This window comes from Eleutherodactylus coqui, chromosome 5, assembly GCF_035609145.1.
Source record: "Eleutherodactylus coqui strain aEleCoq1 chromosome 5, aEleCoq1.hap1, whole genome shotgun sequence".
Classification (NCBI taxonomy): domain Eukaryota; kingdom Metazoa; phylum Chordata; class Amphibia; order Anura; family Eleutherodactylidae; genus Eleutherodactylus; species Eleutherodactylus coqui.
Genome location: NC_089841.1, coordinates 253969657 through 253993376, shown reverse-complemented (window position 1 = coordinate 253993376; position 23720 = coordinate 253969657). Strand labels below are relative to the sequence as shown.

Here is a 23720-nt window from a genome sequence, read left to right as displayed (position 1 = left end):
GCGGCTACAGGAGCGGAGGGGGGAGCAGGCTGAGGCGGCTACAGGAGCGGAGGGGGGAGCAGGCTGAGGCGGCTACAGGAGCGGGGGAGGGAGCAGGCTGAGGAGGCTACAGGAGCGGGGGAGGGAGCAGGCTGAGGCGGCTACAGGAGCGGGGGAGGGAGCAGGCTGAGGCGGCTACAGGAGCGGGGGAGGGAGCAGGCTAAGGCGGCTACAGGAGCGGGGGAGGGAGCAGGCTGAGGCGGCTACAGGAGCGGGGGAGGGAGCAGGCTGAGGCGGCTACAGGAGCGGGGGAGGGAGCAGGCTGAGGCGGCCACAGGAGCGGAGGAGGGAGCAGGCTGAGGCGGCTACAGGAGCGGAGGAGGGAGCAGGCTGAGGCGGCTACAGGAGCGGAGGAGGGAGCAGGCTGAGGCGGCTACAGGAGCGCAGGAGGGAGCAGGCTGAGGCGGCTACAGGAGCGCAGGAGGGAGCAGGCTGAGGCGGCTACAGGAGCGCAGGAGGGAGCAGGCTGAGGCGGCTACAGGAGCGGAGGAGGGAGCAGGCTGAGGCGGCTACAGGAGCGGAGGGGGGAGCAGGCTGAGGCGGCTACAGGAGCGGAGGGGGGAGCAGGCTGAGGCGGCTACAGGAGCGGAGGGGGGAGCAGGCTGAGGCGGCTACAGGAGCGGAGGAGGGAGCAGGCTGAGGCGGCTACAGGAGCGGAGGGGGGAGCAGGCTGAGGCGGCTACAGGAGCGGAGGGGGGAGCAGGCTGAGGCGGCTACAGGAGCGGAGGGGGGAGCAGGCTGAGGCGGCTACAGGAGCGGAGGGGGGAGCAGGCTGAGGCGGCTACAGGAGCGGGGGAGGGAGCAGGCTGAGGAGGCTACAGGAGCGGGGGAGGGAGCAGGCTGAGGCGGCTACAGGAGCGGGGGAGGGAGCAGGCTGAGGCGGCTACAGGAGCGGGGGAGGGAGCAGGCTAAGGTGGCTACAGGAGCGGGGGAGGGAGCAGGCTGAGGCGGCTACAGGAGCGGGGGAGGGAGCAGGCTGAGGCGGCTACAGGAGCGGGGGAGGGAGCAGGCTGAGGCGGCTACAGGAGCGGAGGAGGGAGCAGGCTGAGGCGGCTACAGGAGCGGAGGAGGGAGCAGGCTGAGGCGGCTATAGGAGCGGATGAGGGTGCAGGCTGAGGCGGCTACAGGAGCGCAGGAGGGAGCAGGCTGAGGCGGCTACAGGAGCGGAGGAGGGAGCAGGCTGAGGCGGCTACAGGAGCGCAGGAGGGAGCAGGCTGAGGCGGCTACAGGAGCGGAGGAGGGAGCAGGCTGAGGCGGCTACAGGAGCGGAGGGGGGAGCAGGCTGAGGCGGCTACAGGAGCGGAGGGGGGAGCAGGCTGAGGCGGCTACAGGAGCGGAGGGGGGAGCAGGCTGAGGCGGCTACAGGAGCGGAGGGGGGAGCAGGCTGAGGCGGCTACAGGAGCGGAGGGGGGAGCAGGCTGAGGCGGCTACAGGAGCGGAGGGGGGAGCAGGCTGAGGCGGCTGCAGGAGCGGAGGGGGGAGCAGGCTGAGGCGGCTACAGGAGCGGAGGGGGGAGCAGGCTGAGGCGGCTACAGGAGCGGAGGAGGGAGCAGGCTGAGGCGGCTACAGGAGCGGAGGAGGGAGCAGGCTGAGGCGGCTACAGGAGCGCAGGAGGGAGCAGGCTGAGGCGGCTACAGGAGCGCAGGAGGGAGCAGGCTGAGGCGGCTACAGGAGCGCAGGAGGGAGCAGGCTGAGGCGGCTACAGGAGCGCAGGAGGGAGCAGGCTGAGGCGGCTACAGGAGCGCAGGAGGGAGCAGGCTGAGGCGGCTACAGGAGCGCAGGAGGGAGCAGGCTGAGGCGGCTACAGGAGCGCAGGAGGGTGCAGGCTGAGGCGGCTACAGGAGCGCAGGAGGGTGCAGGCTGAGGCGGCTACAGGAGAGGAGGAGGGTGCAGGCTGAGGCGGCTACAGGAGCGGATGAGGGTGCAGGCTGAGGCGGCTACAGGAGCGGAGGAGGGTGCAGGCTGAGGCGGCTACAGGAGCGGAGGAGGGTGCAGGCTGAGGCGGCTACAGGAGCGGAGGAAGGTGCAGGCTGAGGCGGCTACAGGAGCGGAGGAGGGAGCAGGCTTCCTGCTGCTGTCAATGTATATAGCAGCAAAGCAGACAAACAACCTATGCTTTGGTGTGTAGAATATTGCAGTTCTCTGTTTGTAGCCTCAGACATCGTTCAAGGTTGCCAGTCTGGCCAGTATGAATTATTTGCACACAATACGCAGCTGGCAGTGAGGTTTGGGGAATTCAATTACACTGTACCAAACAGGGACAGCTCACAAAGATACAAGCTATACTCTGAGGCCTTCTGTTCTTACATATTGTGGCTTATTTAGTTTTCCTTTTTTTTTGTCAATATGAAACAAAAAGAAAAGCAAATGGTTAAACAGTACACACAGTGCGTGTCAACAGCCTCAGGCGTTACTTAAAATCACCATTATTTGCAGACCTTACACAACTAGAAGTAGGGTTTTGAGAATTCAATTATGCTGTACCAAACAAGGATAGCTCATAAAGATACAAGCTATACTCTATGGTCTTCTATTTGGACAGATCATGCTTTCCAGGGATTGTGGTTTGTTAAATATAAAACAAAAAGAAAGACAAACAGGAAAACAGTAAATACACACAGTATGTGTCAGCGGCCTCAGACATTGGTCAAAGTTGCTAGTCCAGCCACTACAAATTATTTGCAGGTCTTATGCAGCTATCTGTGGTTATTTGCAAACTACAAAGTTAGCTGATAAGTTACAAAAACTACACTAAAAAGTAAACAAAAAAAAAAAACTAAGTAAAAAGAAAACATGAAGAAAGCCATGGTTAGTGCACGTGTCGGTGGTGGTACAAGTGGTAGAGAATGGGCCATGTTGCCAATGTATAGACGACGTTTTGTATAGGCATATAAACATGATGCAGCTTCTCTGTTCTCTCCAATAGAAATCCGTTTAGGTGCTGGTATACAAGCTTTCACACTAAAAGTAATATATCCTCTGTAGAATATCTGTCCCTAACAACGGACCACACATATATAAGATTATAAATGTGATGCACCTTATTTGTCTGTTCCCTCCAATATAACCCCTGTATACAAGCTTTCACACCAGCAGCAATATATCCTCTGTAGAATATCTGTCCCTAACAGACCTCATGTTATCTAGGCATATAAACATGATGCAGCTTCTCTGTTCTGTGCTCAATTGGCTGCTGATTACACTATGTCTGTTATTGGCGTCCAGTGAAACTACTACCCAAATGCAAGATGGAGGACACATCTCGCAATGCACAAATTTCTAGCAATTTTCAAGACCTCGTCAAAGCAGCCTTAAATAGATGTAAAAACTTTGTCAGATGGAATGTGTTTTCGGAACGTTTTGCGGGCATGAAAATCACGCCCGCAAAACGTGGCAAAGCCATTGATTTCAATGCCTTTGTTCCCACGAGCGTATTTCTTGAGCGATATTCCTATGTGCGAGAAGAGATAGGTCTTACCCTATAGTTCTGCTTTTTTTTTTTTTGCGCAAATGTGCTCCATATCGGTAAGCGTATTTGCGGCTGCACTCATAAGTCGAAGCCCTAATTGAAAATTTTATGCCTGGAAGCTCCATATTGATTAGGAGCTCCATACTGATTTTGTGGTTCTCTAACTAACCTTCTTTTATCTGTTCTTCTGCGCAAAATGTGCTCTAACCCTCATAAACTGAACAGAACTAGCATCCTGTGCTTTTTATGTAATTACGTTGAACTAAGTGAATGAAAGAGTCCTATCCGTGGGCTTTCCACCTCATGTTGCTATATGGTTGACTAGCTGAATGAAGCAAGGGCTAGCTGTATGTCTGCTGAAGGGTTAAATGATCATAAGCGGTGGGCACCTGCCAGTGGGATCCAATCCGGAGGAATTCAGACTGTGATGCCGGCTGCTTACTGGCTGATTCGTCTGCTGTATCTCTACATGCAGCCACACAGAGACAATCATCTGTGTGCATCTAGACGCCAAGAGATACATTCAGGTAGCTACAATCCAGGAAAATGAGCAACTCAGGGTTTGAAAACAAGGATGGACAGGAGCCTTTAAAGTATATCAGGTAAGACGTTTATCAGCTACCGCCTGCAAGAACCCTTGTGCATGGATTCCTAGAGATTCAGCTGCTAGGAGCTAATTCTAGGGTGTGGGTTTATGGAAACTAATGGGCAAGAGCATTTCAAAGGGTTTTTTTTCCACTAACCTAAATCAATCAGCAAATGGTAATGTTGTATATCTGTGATCTACGAATAGATCTCCATAAAATGGTTAACACATTGGAGGTATTGTTCTCGCCATTAGATATGTGCAATAATGTTTTTCTGCTGCTGAGGCTGACAGTTTCAAGTGTCATCGTTCTACTGAGCCGTGGAGGTAGAATGAACAATAAGACAATTACTCTACAAGTGTCTTGGAGATGAATAATTGAGCTGTACACATGGAGGTCCATACTGTTAGCTTGGAGAAGGGATTGAATAGATTTCTCTCTACTCTGCTCTTAACAGGGATTTTTAAGTGGTAAACGGATGATTTATAGGTTTTGCCTATTATGTAATGTCTACTATGTAATGACAGTGATCGGTCAGATAAATCATTAAGAATTATTGTAAGAAATGAGAGGATGATATACATTGTACAGTAATTAACAATAGGGCAGTGAGTGCCCTGTCTCTTATCAAACATGGCTACAAAACGTGATGGAAATCCCCAAAAGTTCGGGTGTTAAAACTGTCATTGGGTACACCGCTAGATTAATGCTTTGGTGGTACTATTACCCTACTAGCTTGTTGCTTTCATAGTACTTATACCCTGCTACATTGTTGCTTGGATGGCACTTTTACCCCGCTACATTGTTGCTTGGATGGCACTATTACCCCGCTAATTGTTGCTTTGATGGTACTTTTACCCCACTCAATTATTGCTTCCATAGTACTTATACCCTGCTAGATTGTTGTTTGGATGGCACTATTAGCCTACTAGATTGTTGCTTTCATGGTACTATTACACCACTAGATTGTTGCTTTGATTCCACTATTATCCTGCTAGATTTTTGCTTTGACACTATTACCCCGCTAATTGTTGCTTTGATGGTACCCCACTCGATTATTGCTTTCATAGTACTTATACCCTGCTAGATTGTTGCTTTGATGCCACTATTATCCCCCTAGATTGTTGCTTTGATGGTACTATTACCCCGCTAGATTGTTGCTTTGATGGTACTATTACCCCACTAGATTGTTGCTTTGATGGTACTATTACCCCACTAGATTGTTGCTTTGATGGTATTATTACCTCGCTAGATTGTTGCTTTGATGGTAATTTTACCCCACTCGATTATTACTTTCATAGTACTTATACCCTGCTAGATTGTTGCTTTGATGCCACTATTATCCCGCTAGATTGTTGCTTTGATGGTACTATTACCCCGCTAGATTGTTGCTTTGATGGTACTATTACCCCGCTAGATTGTTGCTTTGATGGTCCTATTACCTCGCTAGATGGTTGCTTTGATGGTAATTTTACCCCACTCGATTATTGCTTTCATAGTACTTATACCCTGCTAGATTGTTGCTTTGATGCCACTATTATCCCGCTAGATTGTTGCTTTGATGGTACTATTACCCCGCTAGATTGTTGCTTTGATGGTACTATTACCCCGCTAGATTGTTGCTTTGATGGTCCTATTACCTCGCTAGATTGTTGCTTTGATGGTAATTTTACCCCACTCGATTATTGCTTTCATAGTACTTATACCCTGCTAGATTGTTGCTTTGATGCCACTATTATCCCGCTAGATTGTTGCTTTGATGGTACTATTACCCCGCTAGATTGTTGCTTTGATGGTCCTATTACCTCGCTAGATTGTTGCTTTGATGGTAATTTTACCGCTAGATGTTTGGATAGCACTATTGCCCCGCTAGATTGTTGCTTGGCTAGGGCAATTGCCCCGCTAGATTGTTGCTTGGCTAGGGCTATTGCCCCGCTAGAGTGTTGCTTGGCTAGGGCTATTGCCCCGCTAGATTGTTGCTTGGCTAGGGCTATTGCCCCGCTAGGGTGTTGCTTGGCTAGGGCTATTGCCCCGCTAGGGTGTTGCTTGGCTAGGGCTATTGCCCCGCTAGGGTGTTGCTTGGCTAGGGCTATTGCCCCGCTAGGGTGTTGCTTGGCTAGGGCTATTGCCCCGCTAGGGTGTTGCTTGGCTAGGGCTATTGCCCCGCTAGGGTGTTGCTTGGCTAGGGCTATTGCCCCGCTAGGGTGTTGCTTGGCTAGGGCTATTGCCCCGCTAGGGTGTCGCTTGGCTAGGGCTATTGCCCCGCTAGGGTGTCGCTTGGCTAGGGCTATTGCCCCGCTAGGGTGTCGCTTGGCTAGGGCTATTGCCCCGCTAGGGTGTCGCTTGGCTAGGGCTATTGCCCCGCTAGGGTGTCGCTTGGCTAGGGCTATTGCCCCGCTAGGGTGTCGCTTGGCTAGGGCTATTGCCCCGCTAGGGTGTCGCTTGGCTAGGGCTATTGCCCCGCTAGGGTGTCGCTTGGCTAGGGCTATTGCCCCGCTAGGGTGTCGCTTGGCTAGGGCTATTGCCCCGCTAGGGTGTCGCCTGGCTAGGGCTATTGCCCCGCTAGGGTGTCGCCTGGCTAGGGCTATTGCCCCGCTAGGGTGGCGCCTGGCTAGGGCTATTGCCCCGCTAGGGTGGCGCCTGGCTAGGGCTATTGCCCCGCTAGGGTGGTGCCTTGATGATACTATAACCCAGCTAAATTGCCTAGATTATATCCAGGCTCATTTAATACATGCTGGAGGTTATGCAAGCATGTTGGCTCATTACTCCATATTTTTGGGAAAAACCTTGTATTTTGGGATCGTGGTCAGAGATTTTTTAAATCTGATAAGCAAAGTTATTGGTATTTTCCTCTCAGCCTTATTCCGATTGTCAGATTGGTGTCAGGGGGTAATTTTTTTTCTTTGAAAAAGGAAAATTGGCTTTTACCTCATTGTTTTTGTTTTTTTTTTGTTGCCTTTCTCAGGGTCAAGTGTGTGTGTGTGTCTGTGTATGTCTGTGTGTCTGTGTGTGTCTGTGTGTGTCTGTGTGCATTTTTTCAACCTAATCTACTATGTTACTCTGTTACCTCCAACCTACACCAGCTTTGGCTTTATTCTCTTTAGGAATAGACAGCTTTCCTCCAGACAAAAGGAGATTGATGTCCCTTATATTTTTTGACAATTCTTCTGATAGCTCGCAGCTTAAAGTCTCCCATATTTCTTTCTCTATCTATGCTAATCGATACAATCTCTAAACCCTATTTGTAGGAACTTTGTTTTTGATGAGATATAATAGACTAGAAGCCTTTCACAGGTGATGGGATTCCTGGATTCGGCACTTTCCTCTTCTGTGATGTCTAGGGGACATTCCAGACACCTATTGCTATTTTGAAATGCATCTCTTCTCTGCCTTCCCTTTCCCAAGTTTCTTAACAAGATTCATTGCAACTTTAATTGGGGCTCTCTCTACTGTTATCATGTTTAATGCAATATTTGTGTTTAGATGTTATTACGGTGTTATAATGTTTGTTAAACTTGAAAAATGTAGGCCCCCTGTCCACGGGTGTTGCGGTATCCTGTGGCAGATCTCCACCGGGGGAGCCGCTCGGGAGCAGGAGCCGCAGACGAAATCTCCTCTGTCAGACTAATCTGATAGGCTGACTGCGGCGAATCGGGGCAATTTGCAGCATGCTGCGAATTGCCGTCCGCGAACGGAGAATTGCAATGATTCCCTGCCCATGGACACGGGCCGGCGCTTTCCATAGCAATGCTATGGAAAGCTTCAGATGGCGTGTTTCGCTGGCGATTTGGGATAGAGTTGGGGTTGATATAAAATTGTCATCAGTTAGACCATTCTTTTAATCTGGCATGTGTATTAGGCTCTTGCACACTTGCATTTTTCTTGTGCGTTTTTTTTTCACACAATATTGCTACGTTTTGCTAACGAGAATGTCAATGAGACTTTCTAATGGTAAAAACGCATCGCACAAAAAGCGCACGTTGGTGCTTTGCAATTTTTGTGCAATGTGTTTTTAACATTAGAAAGTCCCATTGACATTTGCAGTAAAAAAAATGCAGCGATATCGCGTGAAAAAAATGCGCAAGAAAAACGCAAGTGTGCAGGAGTCATTAGGTTTAGGTTGGCTCCAGTTCTTTAAGACAACAATCTTTACATGTTGTTATATATGTCATGCCCATTTTTTTTTTGAAAAATATAACCTGTTGGAAGACTCTCAAAAAGTGTTTCAGCTGTTTGATAAATCTGGTTGACATTTCTTTCAGTAGTTTAGGAAACCCTCTTCTGTTCAAACGGAATCTGTCAGCTCGAACACCCTGTCCAAACTGCCAGCATCATGTTATAGAGCCGGAGGAGCTGAGCAGATTGATATATAGTTTATGGAGTAAGATTCAGTAGAACTTGTATTTTAATTATTTATATCTTTGCTTATGCTGAACTGAAGAGTCCAGTGGGCGGGGCTATCAGTAATTGACAGCCTTTCCTGTATGTGCAGTCATACACAACTCCGCCCACTGGACTGTTCAGCTCAGAATGTGCAGAGATCTAACTGAATAAAACACAAGTCCTACTGAATCTTTCCCCATAAACTATATATCCATCTGCTCAGCTCCTCCGGCTCTATAACATCATGCCTGCAGCTTGGTCAGTATGTTCCAGCTGACATTTTCCCTTTAATAAAGCTAGGAGGCATGAATCCATGCTGCCCCCTTAGTCATCTCTCACTTATATAACGGCTTTCTTACCTCCTTTTCACAGACCTAGATAAGCAGTGTTATCTAGCAACAGCGCTGCTGCACGTATCAGTCTTATCATGTTCCCACCGGGTATTTTAAACTAATAGCTGGTTCTTTAGCAGGCAGATGTCCGATTGGAGAAATAAGAAAATCCCCTGTTCCTACTTTGTGATCTGAATATACACTTAGAATCGTAAAGTCATAAATTATTCCAACACTATGGAGAACCTAGAAGAATGAGTTCTATCCTTTGTGTCCATGAAGAGGGAATACTAGATCGTTCCTGGCGTTATAATTACTGGATACCATTTCTAGTATAGAATATTTATATTGACGTCAATTATTTATTAGGCATTTTGAGGCGGTAAAAGCTGATCAGGGGAAACCGCTTAACATTATACCGTCAGTTATGGCTTTTGATTTGCAATTCTTTACGTAACGATGAATCTCAAATGAGTTACTTGGTTTCATACAGAAACGGAAGCGCTTGATGGATCCCATTGACTATATTGGGGTCCATTCGCCTTCCGTTTTGCCCCACGACTGTTTTCTGCATAAAATTGCACAGCATGCTATGTGTTTTTTTTTTTGGTCTGGCGTTTTCTACTGGATACATACCTGTGGCTACAAATGGAGCCCCCGACATGAATGTGAACCTACCCTAATTTACACCAGCTCATGCATATTTGCGTGCGCATAAGCAGAGCGTCTTCGCTGAACAGATGATGCTTTTTTGTGTGCGCACCAGCGTATTTACTGTACTTTTTCCGGATGTAAGATATGTTACACGGATGTAAGAATACACACCGATTGAAATGGCTAATGAGTTCCAGATGTTCTCTCTCTTGTACAATTATGCAGTGTTTCACGCATCGATTAGCGCATTGTGCGTGCATCTATATTGACTTCTATGGGGACTTTTGGTGTGCGGGAAAATAGAGCGTGCTGCGGTTTATTTGAAATGCGCAGGAAATGCACTCATGTGAACAAACTCATTGAAATCAATGGGCTCTATCCACCGAGTACTGCATGCGCAAATACGTTCATGTGTATCTGGCCCTATCCAAGAGGCAATATTCTTAAAGAGGAACTGGCAAAAACCATATTAGTAACAATCGGTCCACATGCTATATGAGCTCACTCACTTGTATATGAAAGGGCATATTTGAAGGTAGCTGTGGCACTTCCAATTACTAAGGAGAAGATGGCAGCTGGGACATAATGCACTACTATGAAATGGAAGATTCTTATTAATGTAACGGGTCTCTACATACAACCTGATATTTTAGACTTTGCTATCAAAATATGTATTCAAAAAGCCAAAAATGTCTGAAGCTACGGCATCCATGATTTGCATTAATTATTTGTTCTTGCATTTCTCTCAAATTTTTAGTTTTATAAGTCCGTCTGTTGGCTTTGCTGTGTATCTTGAGTACTTCTGATAAGCTCAGCTACAGCTACAAAAACTAGCTTAGGGCGCTTTCACATTTGCGCCTGGTTTTCCGTTTTCCTGCTCCAATCGGAGAGCAGAAAAGGGGAATCCCTATGGCCAAACGGCTCAGTCTCAGGATGGAACTAAACCGTGCCGGGCGGACCCCATTGACTATAATTGGGGTCCATTCGGTCTCTGCCCAGCTGCCCGACTTCTGGATGGAAGAAAAATGCTGCATGCAGCACTTTTTCTTATGGTATTTTGTGCCGGATCTGCGAAACCAGCCGTAGAGTCCAAAAAAATAAATTTAATGTATAGTGTAAATATTAGACTGCATTAAAAAAAATCATAAACAACTGGAACATTTTTCTTATCTTATGTCTTTCCCTCAAAACCTGCAAAAAATCAGTTAGGAATGTCCAATAGTCCCCAAGATTTCTCCCTCTTATTAGGCTCCGTTCTTATCTGCGTTTTGGCTTTTGTTTGGAAGGCCGACCACAATGTTCTGTCCAATACGCCTTGTTCCGCTGAGGTCTCCTCACCGCACTGCCTGCAGCACCTGTTTGCCCCGTGAAATATGGCAGAATATGTGATGGAGCCTCGGACACAATGTGAACAGAGCTTTACACAAGGCTCACTCGCATGTCCTCTTAGTACCTGCTTCACCCCATAACTTGGCTGTGCCTAACGGTAACACCGGTCCTTGTGTGGGAAAATGGCAACACTCTAATGATTCTGTCACATAATCGAAATCTTATAACTAAGCCTCTTAGGTATATTATTCCATCTATAATTCTCTGGGAATACTACTGTATGCTTCCTTCAGATGTCTTTATTGGATATGTTTTCGTAGAACATAAGACCTTTTTATGGAAGGTTTCTCTCATTAAAATGACTACTATACAACCAAAATGCGTAGTATTCATTCAGAACACTGCTGGGGAATGTTCGCCCGTCTGCTGTTTGGGGAAGACATTGGTGCAGATTTACAAAGTGCCATAATTCTGGTTCATTTTGTACCAAAAGAGTGGTTTACATACCTTGCATCACATTTATTATGTGTTTTTTAGACACTTTTTGCAATGCTTGACAAAGGAACAGGGGCTTATGGGGAAAGGGGCATGGCGCAAACTAAGGGCCCTTTTACACGGGCTGACATATTGTTCAGATTCCCGCAATCTCCATCATCTCACCACTGTGCTTCACAGATGTTGTACAGGTAGGATGCAGGTGTGGTGTGATTATTACCTGTAGGTGAACCCATTTGAGAAACTATCAAGCCAAAAAGTGGCCTCAGAAGGAGATTCAAGCAAATGTACTTTATCATCCCATTGGATATGGAATGAATTTTACAGGATTCCCAAGTTCCCTTTAGGATTACAGAACTGTTTAACGGCAGTTTTGGAGCAATCAATCAAGTTTTGACGCATTAGAATGAGTCCTCAGGTTAGTTGGTGTATGGAGTGAAGGAACCGCTCATCTGCCTGCATCTTCAGTCAAGGCACGCCCATAAGGAAAGACATTTTGGAATAATGAGGAAGCTATTTGCAAATTTCAAACACTCTAGTATACCTGTCAATGAAGAAAAATGTTCAATGACCACGTTGTCACAACAAGTTTTTTTTCTTCTAAAAACCGTATTAAAAAGTGTAGCCAACAGTAAGGCCGCTTTCAGATGGCTGTGGAAATCGTGTGAGATTTGTGCGTTGCGAGATGAACAAATCTCACACGAATATGAACCCCATTCTTTTGAAAGAGGTCATATACACGAGCGTCCCCCCCCCCCCCCCCCAGCATCGCATAGTGGTGTGGAAAAAAAAATCGTGGCATGTCCTATCTTTGGCCATTCCTCGAAACACATTGCCCATTGTTTTCAATGGGGCAGAAAAGCACATCACATGGCGCGCGACGTGCACGTGAGTGCGAAGCAAATTTTCCCATAGAAAACAATGGGAAACACTTGTCGATCCTCTGATGTGGCTGGAGGCCATGCTGAAAGATTGCAACCTCACCAAATTCATGTCTTTTTTTTCCCCCAGAAAAATGCCTTGCATCCGACGGTAGATCACATGTGCATGAGTGCAATAGCGGGCCAAGTTTCACGCCTCGATATCGTGCTCTGCCGTGTGTAGGAGGCCTAAGGAATTTACTGATGGATAGTTGCAGTAAAAAACTGCTAATGCCTTTTTGGTGGAAACTTTTCTTAAAGGGGTTCTCTGCTTTGGACAATCTCTGTGTTGTTCGAGTTGTTTGACAATAAGCTGATCAGAAAGTGTCCCCCTGCTGGGACCCCAAACTATCAGACATAACCTGTAAGTATTTAATTTGCCTGCAGTACTATTATAATAGAAATTAAACTTTACTTTGTGTCCATTCAGATCAATGTAATGCAGGACAGAGTAGGACCTCCAGAGCGAGAGAGATTCATGTTGCGGCTTTCCTCTCTGGCCAAGAGAGGACCGCCTCTCTTACGTCGAAGAACCTAATAGGACAATGGGTTTTCTAAACTAAACAACCCTTTCACAGCCACGGGCCTTATTCACATGAGCATTTTTATGTGGCTAGTTATCTGTGATAAAACGTCGGCCAACAATTATGACCACGTGAATCCTTGGATTCCAGTGCATTCATTCACATGGGTGATTTTTGGCCATGTGAAAAAATCGCACAATTAAAACGTCAAATCGGCAACTGTTTTCAGTCACTGATTTTTCATGCTGCTTCAAAAGATGGGTCTTGACCTATCTTTTGACGAAAATCGCAGTAAACTCCCATAGACTCCTATGGGAGCAGAAAAAAAGGAGGGGGAGGGAGTTTACCTGCGTCCGGCACTTGGAAACGAAGACGTCTGGCTCTATTTAAGCAATAGAGGTCACTCTGGGGATTTCTGCCGACCGACTGAATTCCGCACTGCAGCGTATTTTTCATGCGATACGCCCGTGTAAATAGACGAGAAACGCTGATTGATCTTGGGACTCGATCACGGGTATACCTCATCGATGCAATTTTCGGCTGCGACGGAGCCAGTGTAGAACCGCATCGCCCGTGTGAATGAGGCCATAGAGTCATCAACCAGGTCTGAAGCGATCACTTCTTTAGTGGTTTCTGTGGCTTTTGTGCAACAGGCCTGCAGCTTACTTTCCCTGGACGCCTTCTCTCATGCGACATCAGACATCTTTAACCCCTCCTGATCGATGTGCCCCCCCCAACCCACCCTTTTCTCCAGTTCTTGCTTTTTTTTGTGATTTGTCCTAAATCTAAAATGTTACTGCATTTACTTCATTTACTCGACTGAGCGGCATGGCACAGCAATGCTGCTGGCATGTAAGGAAATGCCGACCCTGGACTATGGGCGCATCCGGGATGGAGTGGCGGGGGATTTAACAGAACGCGTCTCTTATTATATATTTTTTTCTTCTTCTGCCAGTTTTCTTTCCTCTTGCAACGCGCCTTTAAAGATAACTGAATTTAAAAGGAGTTCTGGCAGAACCTGTTCAGCTCGCAGATCCAGCCGCACTAGTAGACGTATAACGCTTCCATTTCCATGCAGGCATATATCAAATAGTATTTCCAGAGCCTTGCTCCATGCCTGTAAGTGTGACAGATGGGCTTAGGACATTTTTCGTAATACCAGCCATGGAACACATAATAAGTAATTATGTAGCTTTCTCAGGATTAAAGAAGAGCTATCAGGAATATAATTAAAAGGGAGCTTTTGTGCACATGAAAAGTGTGAAGATAGAGGGTTTGTAATGGCTTACTTTATTCTCAATGCTATAAGTGAATGTTCATTTTTTTATACTATTTTAATCTAAGTTCAAAATTCTGTGCTGATTTTATTTTATTTTTTAAAGCATTCAATATTTCTGATACAGAGCTCCGAATCTTCAGCATAGACCGCTATCTACCTGCACCTATCACTAGAAGCAGCTTAGCAGCCAACAACCAGCTGGTAAAGTCAAAAATAATTCAGTATGCAGTAAATTCCCTCTAGTGGTGACTGCAGGAAGCCAGTATGTTATCATTAAACCCTAGGGAAAGGAACTTATGAGCTCCTTTGCTTCAGAATGCTGTGGTCAAAAAGTTGCAATTTTGGCACAAGTGGGTTTTCATGCCAAAAAATTATGTCATTATGCTGTTTTGCGTTGCCATGAACACTACTTCTAAAAGTGGGTGGAGCTTAGCATTAGAGGGCATGGCCAGTCGCAGCTCATCAGTTCTACTATAACTTTCACCAGAAGCTAATTTAAATTATGCTGTTTCCCTGAAAATAAGACCCTGTCTTTTATTACTTTTTGCCCCATAACAGGTGCTAAGTTTTATTTTTGGGGGATGTCTTATTCTACTTACCTAGCAGGCTCGGTCCAGGTCCTTCCTGCTGCTCCCCAGAGCTCCGATGTGCTTTTTGCCATCCTCGGCTACCCACAAAAGATCACTTCCTCGTTACAGGATTCATAAATTTCGCCTCCAGGAAGTGATGACTCTGATTGATTCTGATGGATTCTGATGGCTCAGCCAATCAATGCAGCACTCAATGAACTAATTTGATGGCTGTGATTAGTTCATCAAGCGCTGCATTGATTGGCTGAGCAGTGGATGAAGAACCAATCAGAGGCATCGCGTTGTGGAGGCGGGATTTAGGAATTGTCTGAACCGCAGCATTGAATGGCAAGTCATCGTATTAGTTCATTGAGCGCTGCATTGCTTGGCTGAGCAGCGCTCGAGAACCAATCAGAGCCATCGCTTCCTGGAGGTGGGATTTATAAATCCCAAAAGTAGGAAGTGTTCTTCTGTGGGTGGCCGAGGACTGCAAGAAGCGTGATGGAGCTCTGGAGAGCAGCGGGAGGGACCTGGACCGAGCCTGCTAAGTAGAATAAGATATCCCCCGAAAATAAAACCTAGCGCCTACTAGGTAATGCATTTCCTTTATTTTAGTGTAATGCAGCTAGGGCTTATTTTCAAAGTAGAGCTTATATTTCAAACCTCCCTGAAAAAATCAAGGCAGGTCTTATTTTCAGGGTAGGTCTTATTTTGGGGAAACAAGGTAGCAGAAATTTATGCCGGCTTGTACCTGACATAGATTTGAGATTTAGCAGATGGGAGACTTGCCTCTTAATATATTTGTCGCTCTTCATGACAGTACCTTCTTTGCTTAGACCTGCATATAAAGTGCTAGTCTAGGTAAATCTGCCACCGTGTATATACTGGGGACTTAAATTACTTTCCATTTAATTTATCCAGTTTGTGTTACTCTGTTACAGAAGGTAAAGAAAATAATTTTTAGCTGTTTTAAAAAATAGCAGTGTCAGCATTTTTCTATAAAAAAACCCCAAAATGTTATAAATAAAGTGAAAGAATGTTTATGATTTACTTTACTTTGAATGACTGAGCCAATATTTGGTAGCATAACCGTTATTTCTGATAACTGCTTGACTTCTGTGTTGCATCAACCAACTTCTGGCCCCTCTGGACAGGTATTCCAGTCTAGGAAGATTCTTCTACATTCCACCATTCAGCATTTTTAGTTTTGCCCCATAAACTGCACTTCACCCCACAAGTTCTCTGGGATTGAGGTTGGTGATTGGGCTGATGGCTCCATTACCTCAATTCAGTTGGTAACCAAGATGTTTTTGGCTTACTGGTGTGTTTTGGGTCATTGCTGTGTTGAATCCCATTTCAAGGACATTTCTTCTTCGGCCTTAGGGGGTGAATTTATGAACTCTTGTGTGCTAGAATTCTGGGGTTAAAAAAGTTGCAATTTTAGTTGCAGACCCCACTTGCAACAAAATGTGTGACTTTTCAATTTCTTGATTGTGTTAATATGAATGGAAACAGTTTGGCAATATGAAACATGCAAGAAAAGCTGAGATGATTTTCTTTGTATTGAAGAGAACACATGCTCCCCCCCCCCTCCATGCCCTGACCCTCTCCATGGCGTTATCATCGTTATAAATAAACACGATAAACAGCTAATTGCACATTTTCTCATTCCAAAATAAGACACTGCTTCCAGCTGGCACAATCAGGTCTCTCACTTGAGTACAATCTACAAACAGCTTTCATGCGTGTTAGAAGATATAATAAAACCCTGCTGCAATAAGGGCACTATTACACGAGTGCCGCTAACACTCGCGATTTGCAGCTAATTGTTAGGCTGCACCTGGACCTGCAAATCCAGCCTGACAATTAGCTCTAACTCATGAGCACTAGCATGGGAACTCTGCTTGCAATACCAAGTCTGGCCACTGCAGTAAGAACTGAGCTTTCTGCTTCCTGCAGAAATCAGCTCTGTGCACAAACATGCCAGCCTCGTTAGGGGTCCTGGCCAACCGCCACCAGGGACTATCGAGGACCTATCCTAAGGATAGGCTATAAATAGATAACAACTGGACAACTTGTTTAAGGAGGTTGATTGAGTGAACTCTGACAACATACTGAAGGTCTTTCAGACAGGACTCATTCACACGACCTACAAAACCATACAGAAGCTAGCTGCACAAAAAAAAAAAAAAAATCACAGCTAGTGCAGCAGAAAATCGCGTGAATGGATTAATTCTCACTATCAAGTCATGGGCTTAATTAGCGGTGAAATTGCCCATTCACACAATTGGGAGCTGCATGTTTTAGCAAAAAAGTGCTGCAGCTCCAGGAGGAGAAATGAAGGAAAGCCTTGGGGGAACTCCCTTCTCCGTGGAGCTTCCCTTCATCTCAGCAGGTCTGGAGGGAATTCGCCCGTAGTCCAGTTGCTGGGGTTCCCCTGCAGGGGAGAAGAAGGAATTTCCCCATAGCGCAGATGCCGGGGCGGCCCCCCTGTAGGGGAGAAGAAAGAATTCATCCATAGCTGGGAGAGAGCGGTTGCGCTATAGGGGAGAAGGCATTCCCCAGCAGCGCAGATGCCGGGGTTCCACTGCAGGGGAGAGGACATTCCCCCATAGTGGAGATGTTGTGGTTCCCATGATGGGGAGAAGAAGGAATTCCCCAGCAGTGCAGATGTTTGGTTCCCCTGCAGAGGAAAAGAAGGAATTCCCTAGATGCCGGGATTCCCCTATAAAGCAGATGGCAGGGTTCCCCTGCAGGGGAGAAGAAGGAATTCCCCCATAGCGCAGATGCTGGGGTTCCCCTGCAGGGGAGAAGAAGGAATTCCCTTGTAGCAGGGATAAAGGGATTCCCCTGCAGGGGAGAAGAAAAAATACCCCAGCAGCGTGGATAGAGGCCTAATCCTCCACAGTGCACAGGTAGTGTTGGACTACCCATGCGTTATACCTGCTCTGATTGGCTGAAGTAGCCCACGTGATCGGTAGTGGAGTACAGTGTGCATTAGGTAGAAAATTGCTGAAGTCATCTTGGACTGCTGAAAATGAGTCCCAGAACTGGTATGCTGGAGGGGCGGTAGAGAAGAACTGCAGGTAATATACCCTCCTCTTCCTCCTGTCTTGAAACAGAATTTTATTCTAAAACTGGATGGTGGCTTTAATTTAATGTAAGGCCTCATACATACAGTCACATTATGGATTCATAATACATTACCCACAGGATTTCAAAGCCCCTAAACCACATGTGTCAAACTCTTGGCCTATGGGCCAAATCCAGCCCACTATTTTATGTGGCCCACAACTTCCACAGGCAGAAGAGCCTCTTCTAGATCGAAGGTTCCTGAGCAGGAAGACTCTGTGGAGCACTGTGGACTCCTTTGTAGCCTGCTATTGTGTACCAGGATCGCAGTCGCCATCTTGGTCTTATACTCAACGTCGGGTGCATTCGGACTGGGTGCTGTGGCTGTTAATGCAACCACGGAGCCTTAAGTGTGCACTCCCTTGTCTGCTTCTCCTGTTTAACCTATCTTACAGTACAGCACTACTTGCTGGGGCTCAGACTGTAATGAGGCTTGTACATCCTGAATGGTCAGTGCTACCATCCTGCAGAGGACAGACTGTTCCAGCCTGCCTGTCTGTATCCTGCAAGCTGACTGCACAGATCAGAGAGAACGTTGTGTTATACCGCTGCTAAAATAAGTTTGACACCCCTGATCTAAACATTCCTTATCTTTGATTTTACATTAAAGGAGATGTCCCGCGCCGAAACGGGTTTTTTTTTTTTTAAACCCCCCCCCCGTTCGGCGCGAGACAACCCCGATGCAGGGGTTAAAAAAACCACCCGCACAGCGCTTACCTGAATCCCGGCGGTCCGGTGACTTCAATACTTACCGCTGAAGATGGCCGCCGGGATCTTCTACCTTCGTGGACCGCAGCTCTTCTGTGCGGTCCACTGCCGATTCCAGCCTCCTGATTGGCTGGAATCGGCACGTGACGGGGCGGAGCTACACGGAGCCGCTCTCTGGCACGAGCGGCTCCATAGAAGAAAGCAGAAGACCCGGACTGCGCAAGCGCGGCTAATTTGGCCATCGGAGGGCGAAAATTAGTCGGCACCATGGAGACGAGGACGCTAGCAACGGAGCAGGTAAGTATAAAACTTTTTATAACTTCTGTATGGCTCATAATTAATGCACAATGTACATTACAAAGTGCATTATTATGGCCATACAGAAGTGTATAGACCCACTTGCTGCCTCGGGACAACCCCTTTAAGGATATCTTATCATGTTATAAATTTTCTGCAGCAAATCCGCACCAAAATCCCTGTAATTTAGTGCATACTTTGATGCAGATCCACAGCATCAAATGATGTGGATTTTTCAGCTACAGAAAATCCTCAGTAAATCTGCAATGTGTGAACTTACACTAAGAGACACAGAAAGGTAATTTTCTCACAAATCCTGGATGAATCCACAAAAACTAAGGGGAAAAAAATGGTGACATACTCCCTCATACCGTATTACAGAAAAGAAGAATACCGTACAGCAACTTATGGGTCTAATACCAACCAGAGAAACTCAATATACTACTATCAAGGATCTGTGTGCATAAGTTCTAATGTTGATAGCTTGTGATACCATTTCAGCCAAGAACGGCACTAAAATTCACTGAATTTCTCCTTTTTGGTCCTTAAACCGATTATTTTAGCTGCATCAAAGTTGCAAAGCAGCGTCATTGTAAATGGAAAGATTACAGTCTGTTACTAGAGTACATTTCCAGACTAGGGGAATAGTGTAGCAAACCAATTAAGCATTTTGAGTCTCCAAGTACATTAATATTTTACTGGAAATGGGATCTCTGGAAAAATAGAATATATTGAGTAATCGGGCAGATGAAGGGAATTACAGTATACACTCTAACATGTAAGGCCAAAAAATACATATATCCATCCAGTTCAGCATATTACCCCCCAATGTTGATCCAGAGAAAGGCAAAAAAAAACCAATAAGAAGCTAATTTTCCCCAATTAAGGAAAAAAAAATCCTTCCTGGCTCCAATCTGGCAATCGGAATAATCCCCGAATCACTGACCCTTCTGAAGTTATTATTAGTGACTATAACATATAATATTGTATCACCCAAGAAAGGTGTCCAGGCCCCTCTTGAACTCTTATCGAGTTTGTCATCATCACATCCTTAGGCAGAGAGTTACATAGCCTCACTGCTCTTACAGTCAAGAACCTCCTTCTATGTCGTTGTAGTCTAATGCCTACTATGCAGTGTAGTCCAAAGACATATTACTGTACTTGACTTACCAATGTTAACAGAGTTTAATAGGGGGTGCATTACTGGAATATGAGAAACTGGGACACCTGGGCCATTCTGACCAGGCTGTTAGGAAGTGTTGGACATGCACAACAAGGCAGCTGGGCTCAGGACGCCATTGACAGACCACCAGTAGAGAGGATCGTCTGATCATCCAACAAGCATGAGTAGCTCCAACTGTTTTGTTATCTACCATCCAGAGACAGGTGGCGCCATTGTTACACCGCTGTGTCAGTCAGAAGCATTTCCAGGGGCTTGGCTAAAGGACATTTGGTCTCACGGCACCCATTTTGTGTACTGCCTTTGACACCCACCAACCGTTGTCTCCGTTTTCAATGGTGTCATGATTGACAAAACTGGACGCTATGGAGTGGAACCAGATTGTCTTTAATGCTGACGACGTCATTGTCTTCGGCGCTGACGACAGGTATGTTTGTGTCTAAAAAAAGCCTGGGGTGAGCGCCGCAATCCTTCCTTTACTATGGAGCAGCACCCTGCTGGTGTGATGGTCTGGGGCCACTAGGAATCTCCCTTCCTCCTAGTTTGTTGTCCACTGTTGTGTAATGATTGACAGGCGACATGACAAATTTAGTCATCCAATTCACTAAATTGTATAGAGAGCAGAGAGGAGGGTGAGGGAAAGACACCCCTACACAAATGTAGTATGCCAGAGTGGGAGGTGATCTTCACAGAGGCCAATACAGACCTTTTCCCACCTGGCAATACTACAGTGAAAAGTTAGGAGAATGGTGGTGAGGGCTGGGCTCTGGTACTATGTCTTGGCGTAGTGCAGTATCCGCCAGTGGAAGAAAGTCCAGGGAGTCAGGTAGGGTTACAGTTGACTCAGCATCCAGATCATGAAGGGTATAGTCCTTTACAATCCAGGTCTCTAAATGCCCATCTTGAAGATTGTGGCTGTAAGAGTGGCTGCCTCTCTATCTGTTCTGTACTGCTGATGTGGGGTTTCACCACACCCCTAGAAGTCTGCAACCTGCAGTAAGCACCCTACTCCTCCAGAAGTCACATCCAGAAGTGGCTGTTAGAAACTGTTAGGATCTGTCCCCTAAACCAGCGGAAACTTCTGGGAAATCACAACAACTTATGTAACCTTTTCTCCTCCTCTCAGTTTAAAGGCTTATTCACACGAACATAGGCGTTTTTACGTGCGCCTGCTGGCGACATTAAAGCACATGAACAGGCACACAAATCTGCTGTTTGTCCATCCCCTCAGATGGCCTGGGCTCTGCTAAACTGCCTTCCCCCTTTCCGCCCCCTCGCCAAGTCTCAGCAAAAGGAGGGGCAGGATGTGGCAGGAAATATTGTGCTAAGCTCCCACCTCTTCTCTGCCCCTTATCAGCTGCCAGCAATAGGAGGGGATGGGACGGGGTGGGAGGATAGCAACTAGCTCCCACCCCCCCAGTATAAACAGCCAGCAAGGGGCGGAGAGGAGGAAAGTGGGTGGGAGTGTAGCAGACATGCTGCTAAACCCCCTCTCACCTCTCTACTTTGGCAGTTGTCATAGGCTCCCATAGGAGTCTATAGCAGCGGCCGAATTCCAGACGGGAAAGATAGTTCCTGAACTGTATTTCCTGGCTGGCGTAAAAGTTGCTGGCCGAAATGCGCTCCTATGCACTATCTTGGCTGGCCAGGCGCTTTTACCTGGCGGAAAATCACCCTTCTGATCTGATGCATTGGAATCCAATGCATCAGATGGTAGTGTATATCGGCCAGCCGTAAAAACGGCGACCGATTTAAAGGGGTTGTCCCGCGCCGAAACGGGTTTTTGTTTTTTTTTAACCCCCCCCCCCCCCGTTCGTCGCGAGACAACCCCGATGCAGGGGTTAAAAAAACAAACCGGGTAGTACTTACCCGAATCCCGGCGGTCCGGCGTCTTCATACTCACCTGCTGAAGATGGCCGCCGGGATCCTCTCTCTCTGTGGACCGCAGGGCTTCTGTGCGGTCCATTGCCGATTCCAGCCTCCTGATTGGCTGGAATCGGCACGTGATGGGGCGGAGCTACACGGAGCCGGCATTCTGCACGAGCGGCCCCATTGAAGACAGCAGAAGACCCGGACTGCGCAAGCGCGGCTAATTTGGCCATTAGAGGCCGAAAATTAGTCGGCACCATGGAGACGAGGACGCCAGCAACGGAGCAGGTAAGTATAAAACTTTTGATAACTTCTGTATGGCTCATAATTAATGCACAATGTGCATTACAAAGTGCATTAATATGGCCATACAGAAGTGTATAGACCCACTTGCTGCCGCGGGACAACCCCTTTAATGCTCATATGAATAAAGTCTAATGCTGATTAGTTAACTGGGAGTGCTGAGTCACTGGGCTGTTCTACACTTATCTAAACAAAACTCTATCATTTAAGTTAAAACATTACACAAAATATCTAAAGCACATTTAAAGGCTTTTTAAGTACTGATTGCACAGATGTGATGCAAGAGCTAATGGTGAGTTATCTGCTGCTGTTTATTCACATTCACACTGCTCAGTAATGCTGCACACGCCTTCAGGGTGCGGGCAGACGAGCGCATAAACGGCGCGTTTTTGCGACCAAACGTATATACGTGACCATCTGAGGCAATGGTTTCGAATGTATTCGTTCACATGGGCGATTTTACGGCGCGTAAAAATGGCAATTAAAAAAAAAACGGAACATATGCGACCGAAATACGCGCCAACGCATATTCGATCGCCGAAAAGACCGTTTGCAAAGTAGGAACAAACGAAAATACGCTTTCTAGCTCTGGTCGTGATCGGTGAAAAACGATCGCTCGGGCGATTATACGTTGCGCTCGTGCGAACGTAAATACGCCTACGCTCGTCTGCCCGCACCCTCAGGATGATGTTATATATCTCTGTGTTACAGGCAGTTAAAGACCAGAAACTGTAATTCTATGTGCCGCAGTATATAAAACACAGCACAGCAGTCGCCAGTCCTGAAAAAAATGAGAATCACAGATACACTGTGCAAATGACGAAAACTACAGGATAGAAGTCATATAATGGACAGAAATAGTGCTATTCCTCAAGGACACACGGCATCTTATTCTGAAAAGCCATCTAATAAGTTAATTACACTTTAAGCAGCCAACTGCTTTATGCAGCAAAAAGAGTCATTGAGCATTTAACAGATGTTTTAGAATCTTAGTTTATAATCTACTTCACTTTTTCGTTATGTCATAGAAGCTGTGCTATATGATAGTCATAGATTCAACATTTAAAAGCTAATATAGAAAAAAAAATATCATATTAGGAACTTGTACAGCAAAGTATAGATGAGCAGCACTCCGGGGGTTCAAATCAAAGATTGTACCTTTATTATGCCCACAGTTGTGGGCATAATAAAGGTACAATCTTTGATATGAACCCCCGGAGTGCTGCTCATCTATACTTTGCTGTTCAACATACGATCCAGGATCCAGGATCTTGACGAGCGTGCACCTCTTCGGTGATGGTTTCCTTCCCTGCAAACTTAAGGTGAAGTGTGTGCTGTGATCAACTAATTATATTGATTGATATTAGGAACTTGTGATATAAAGGGGTTGTTCGGGACTTTATTATTGATGACCTATCCGCAGAATACGTTATCAATAGTTGATCCATGGGGTCCCTGACGTTCAGATGATATTGAGTCAGCTGCACTATAGACAGAGCTGTATGCTTTCAGCTCTGTCCATAATGATAGTGGACCCCTGCCCATCAATTATTGATAACTTATCCTAAGGACAGATTTTCAATAGTAAAGTCCTGGGAAACCCTTCGAGGTTTCTTTTACACGGGCATCACGACCGAGAATCGCATGAACG

At 46.4% G+C, this 23720-nt stretch overlaps 1 protein-coding gene across 1 annotated transcript in view; it reads left to right on the top strand.

The window, feature by feature from the left end:
• Positions 1–4022: 4022 nt before the first annotated feature.
• YJEFN3 (YjeF N-terminal domain containing 3) overlaps positions 4023–23720 on the top strand; it is a 116697-nt gene continuing 96999 nt past the window's right edge. The window contains exon 1 of the mRNA XM_066604515.1: positions 4023–4110. Within this exon, the coding sequence (XP_066460612.1) occupies positions 4055–4110 (56 nt within the window). The 5' untranslated portion in view covers positions 4023–4054. The remainder of the gene's footprint in view (positions 4111–23720) is intronic.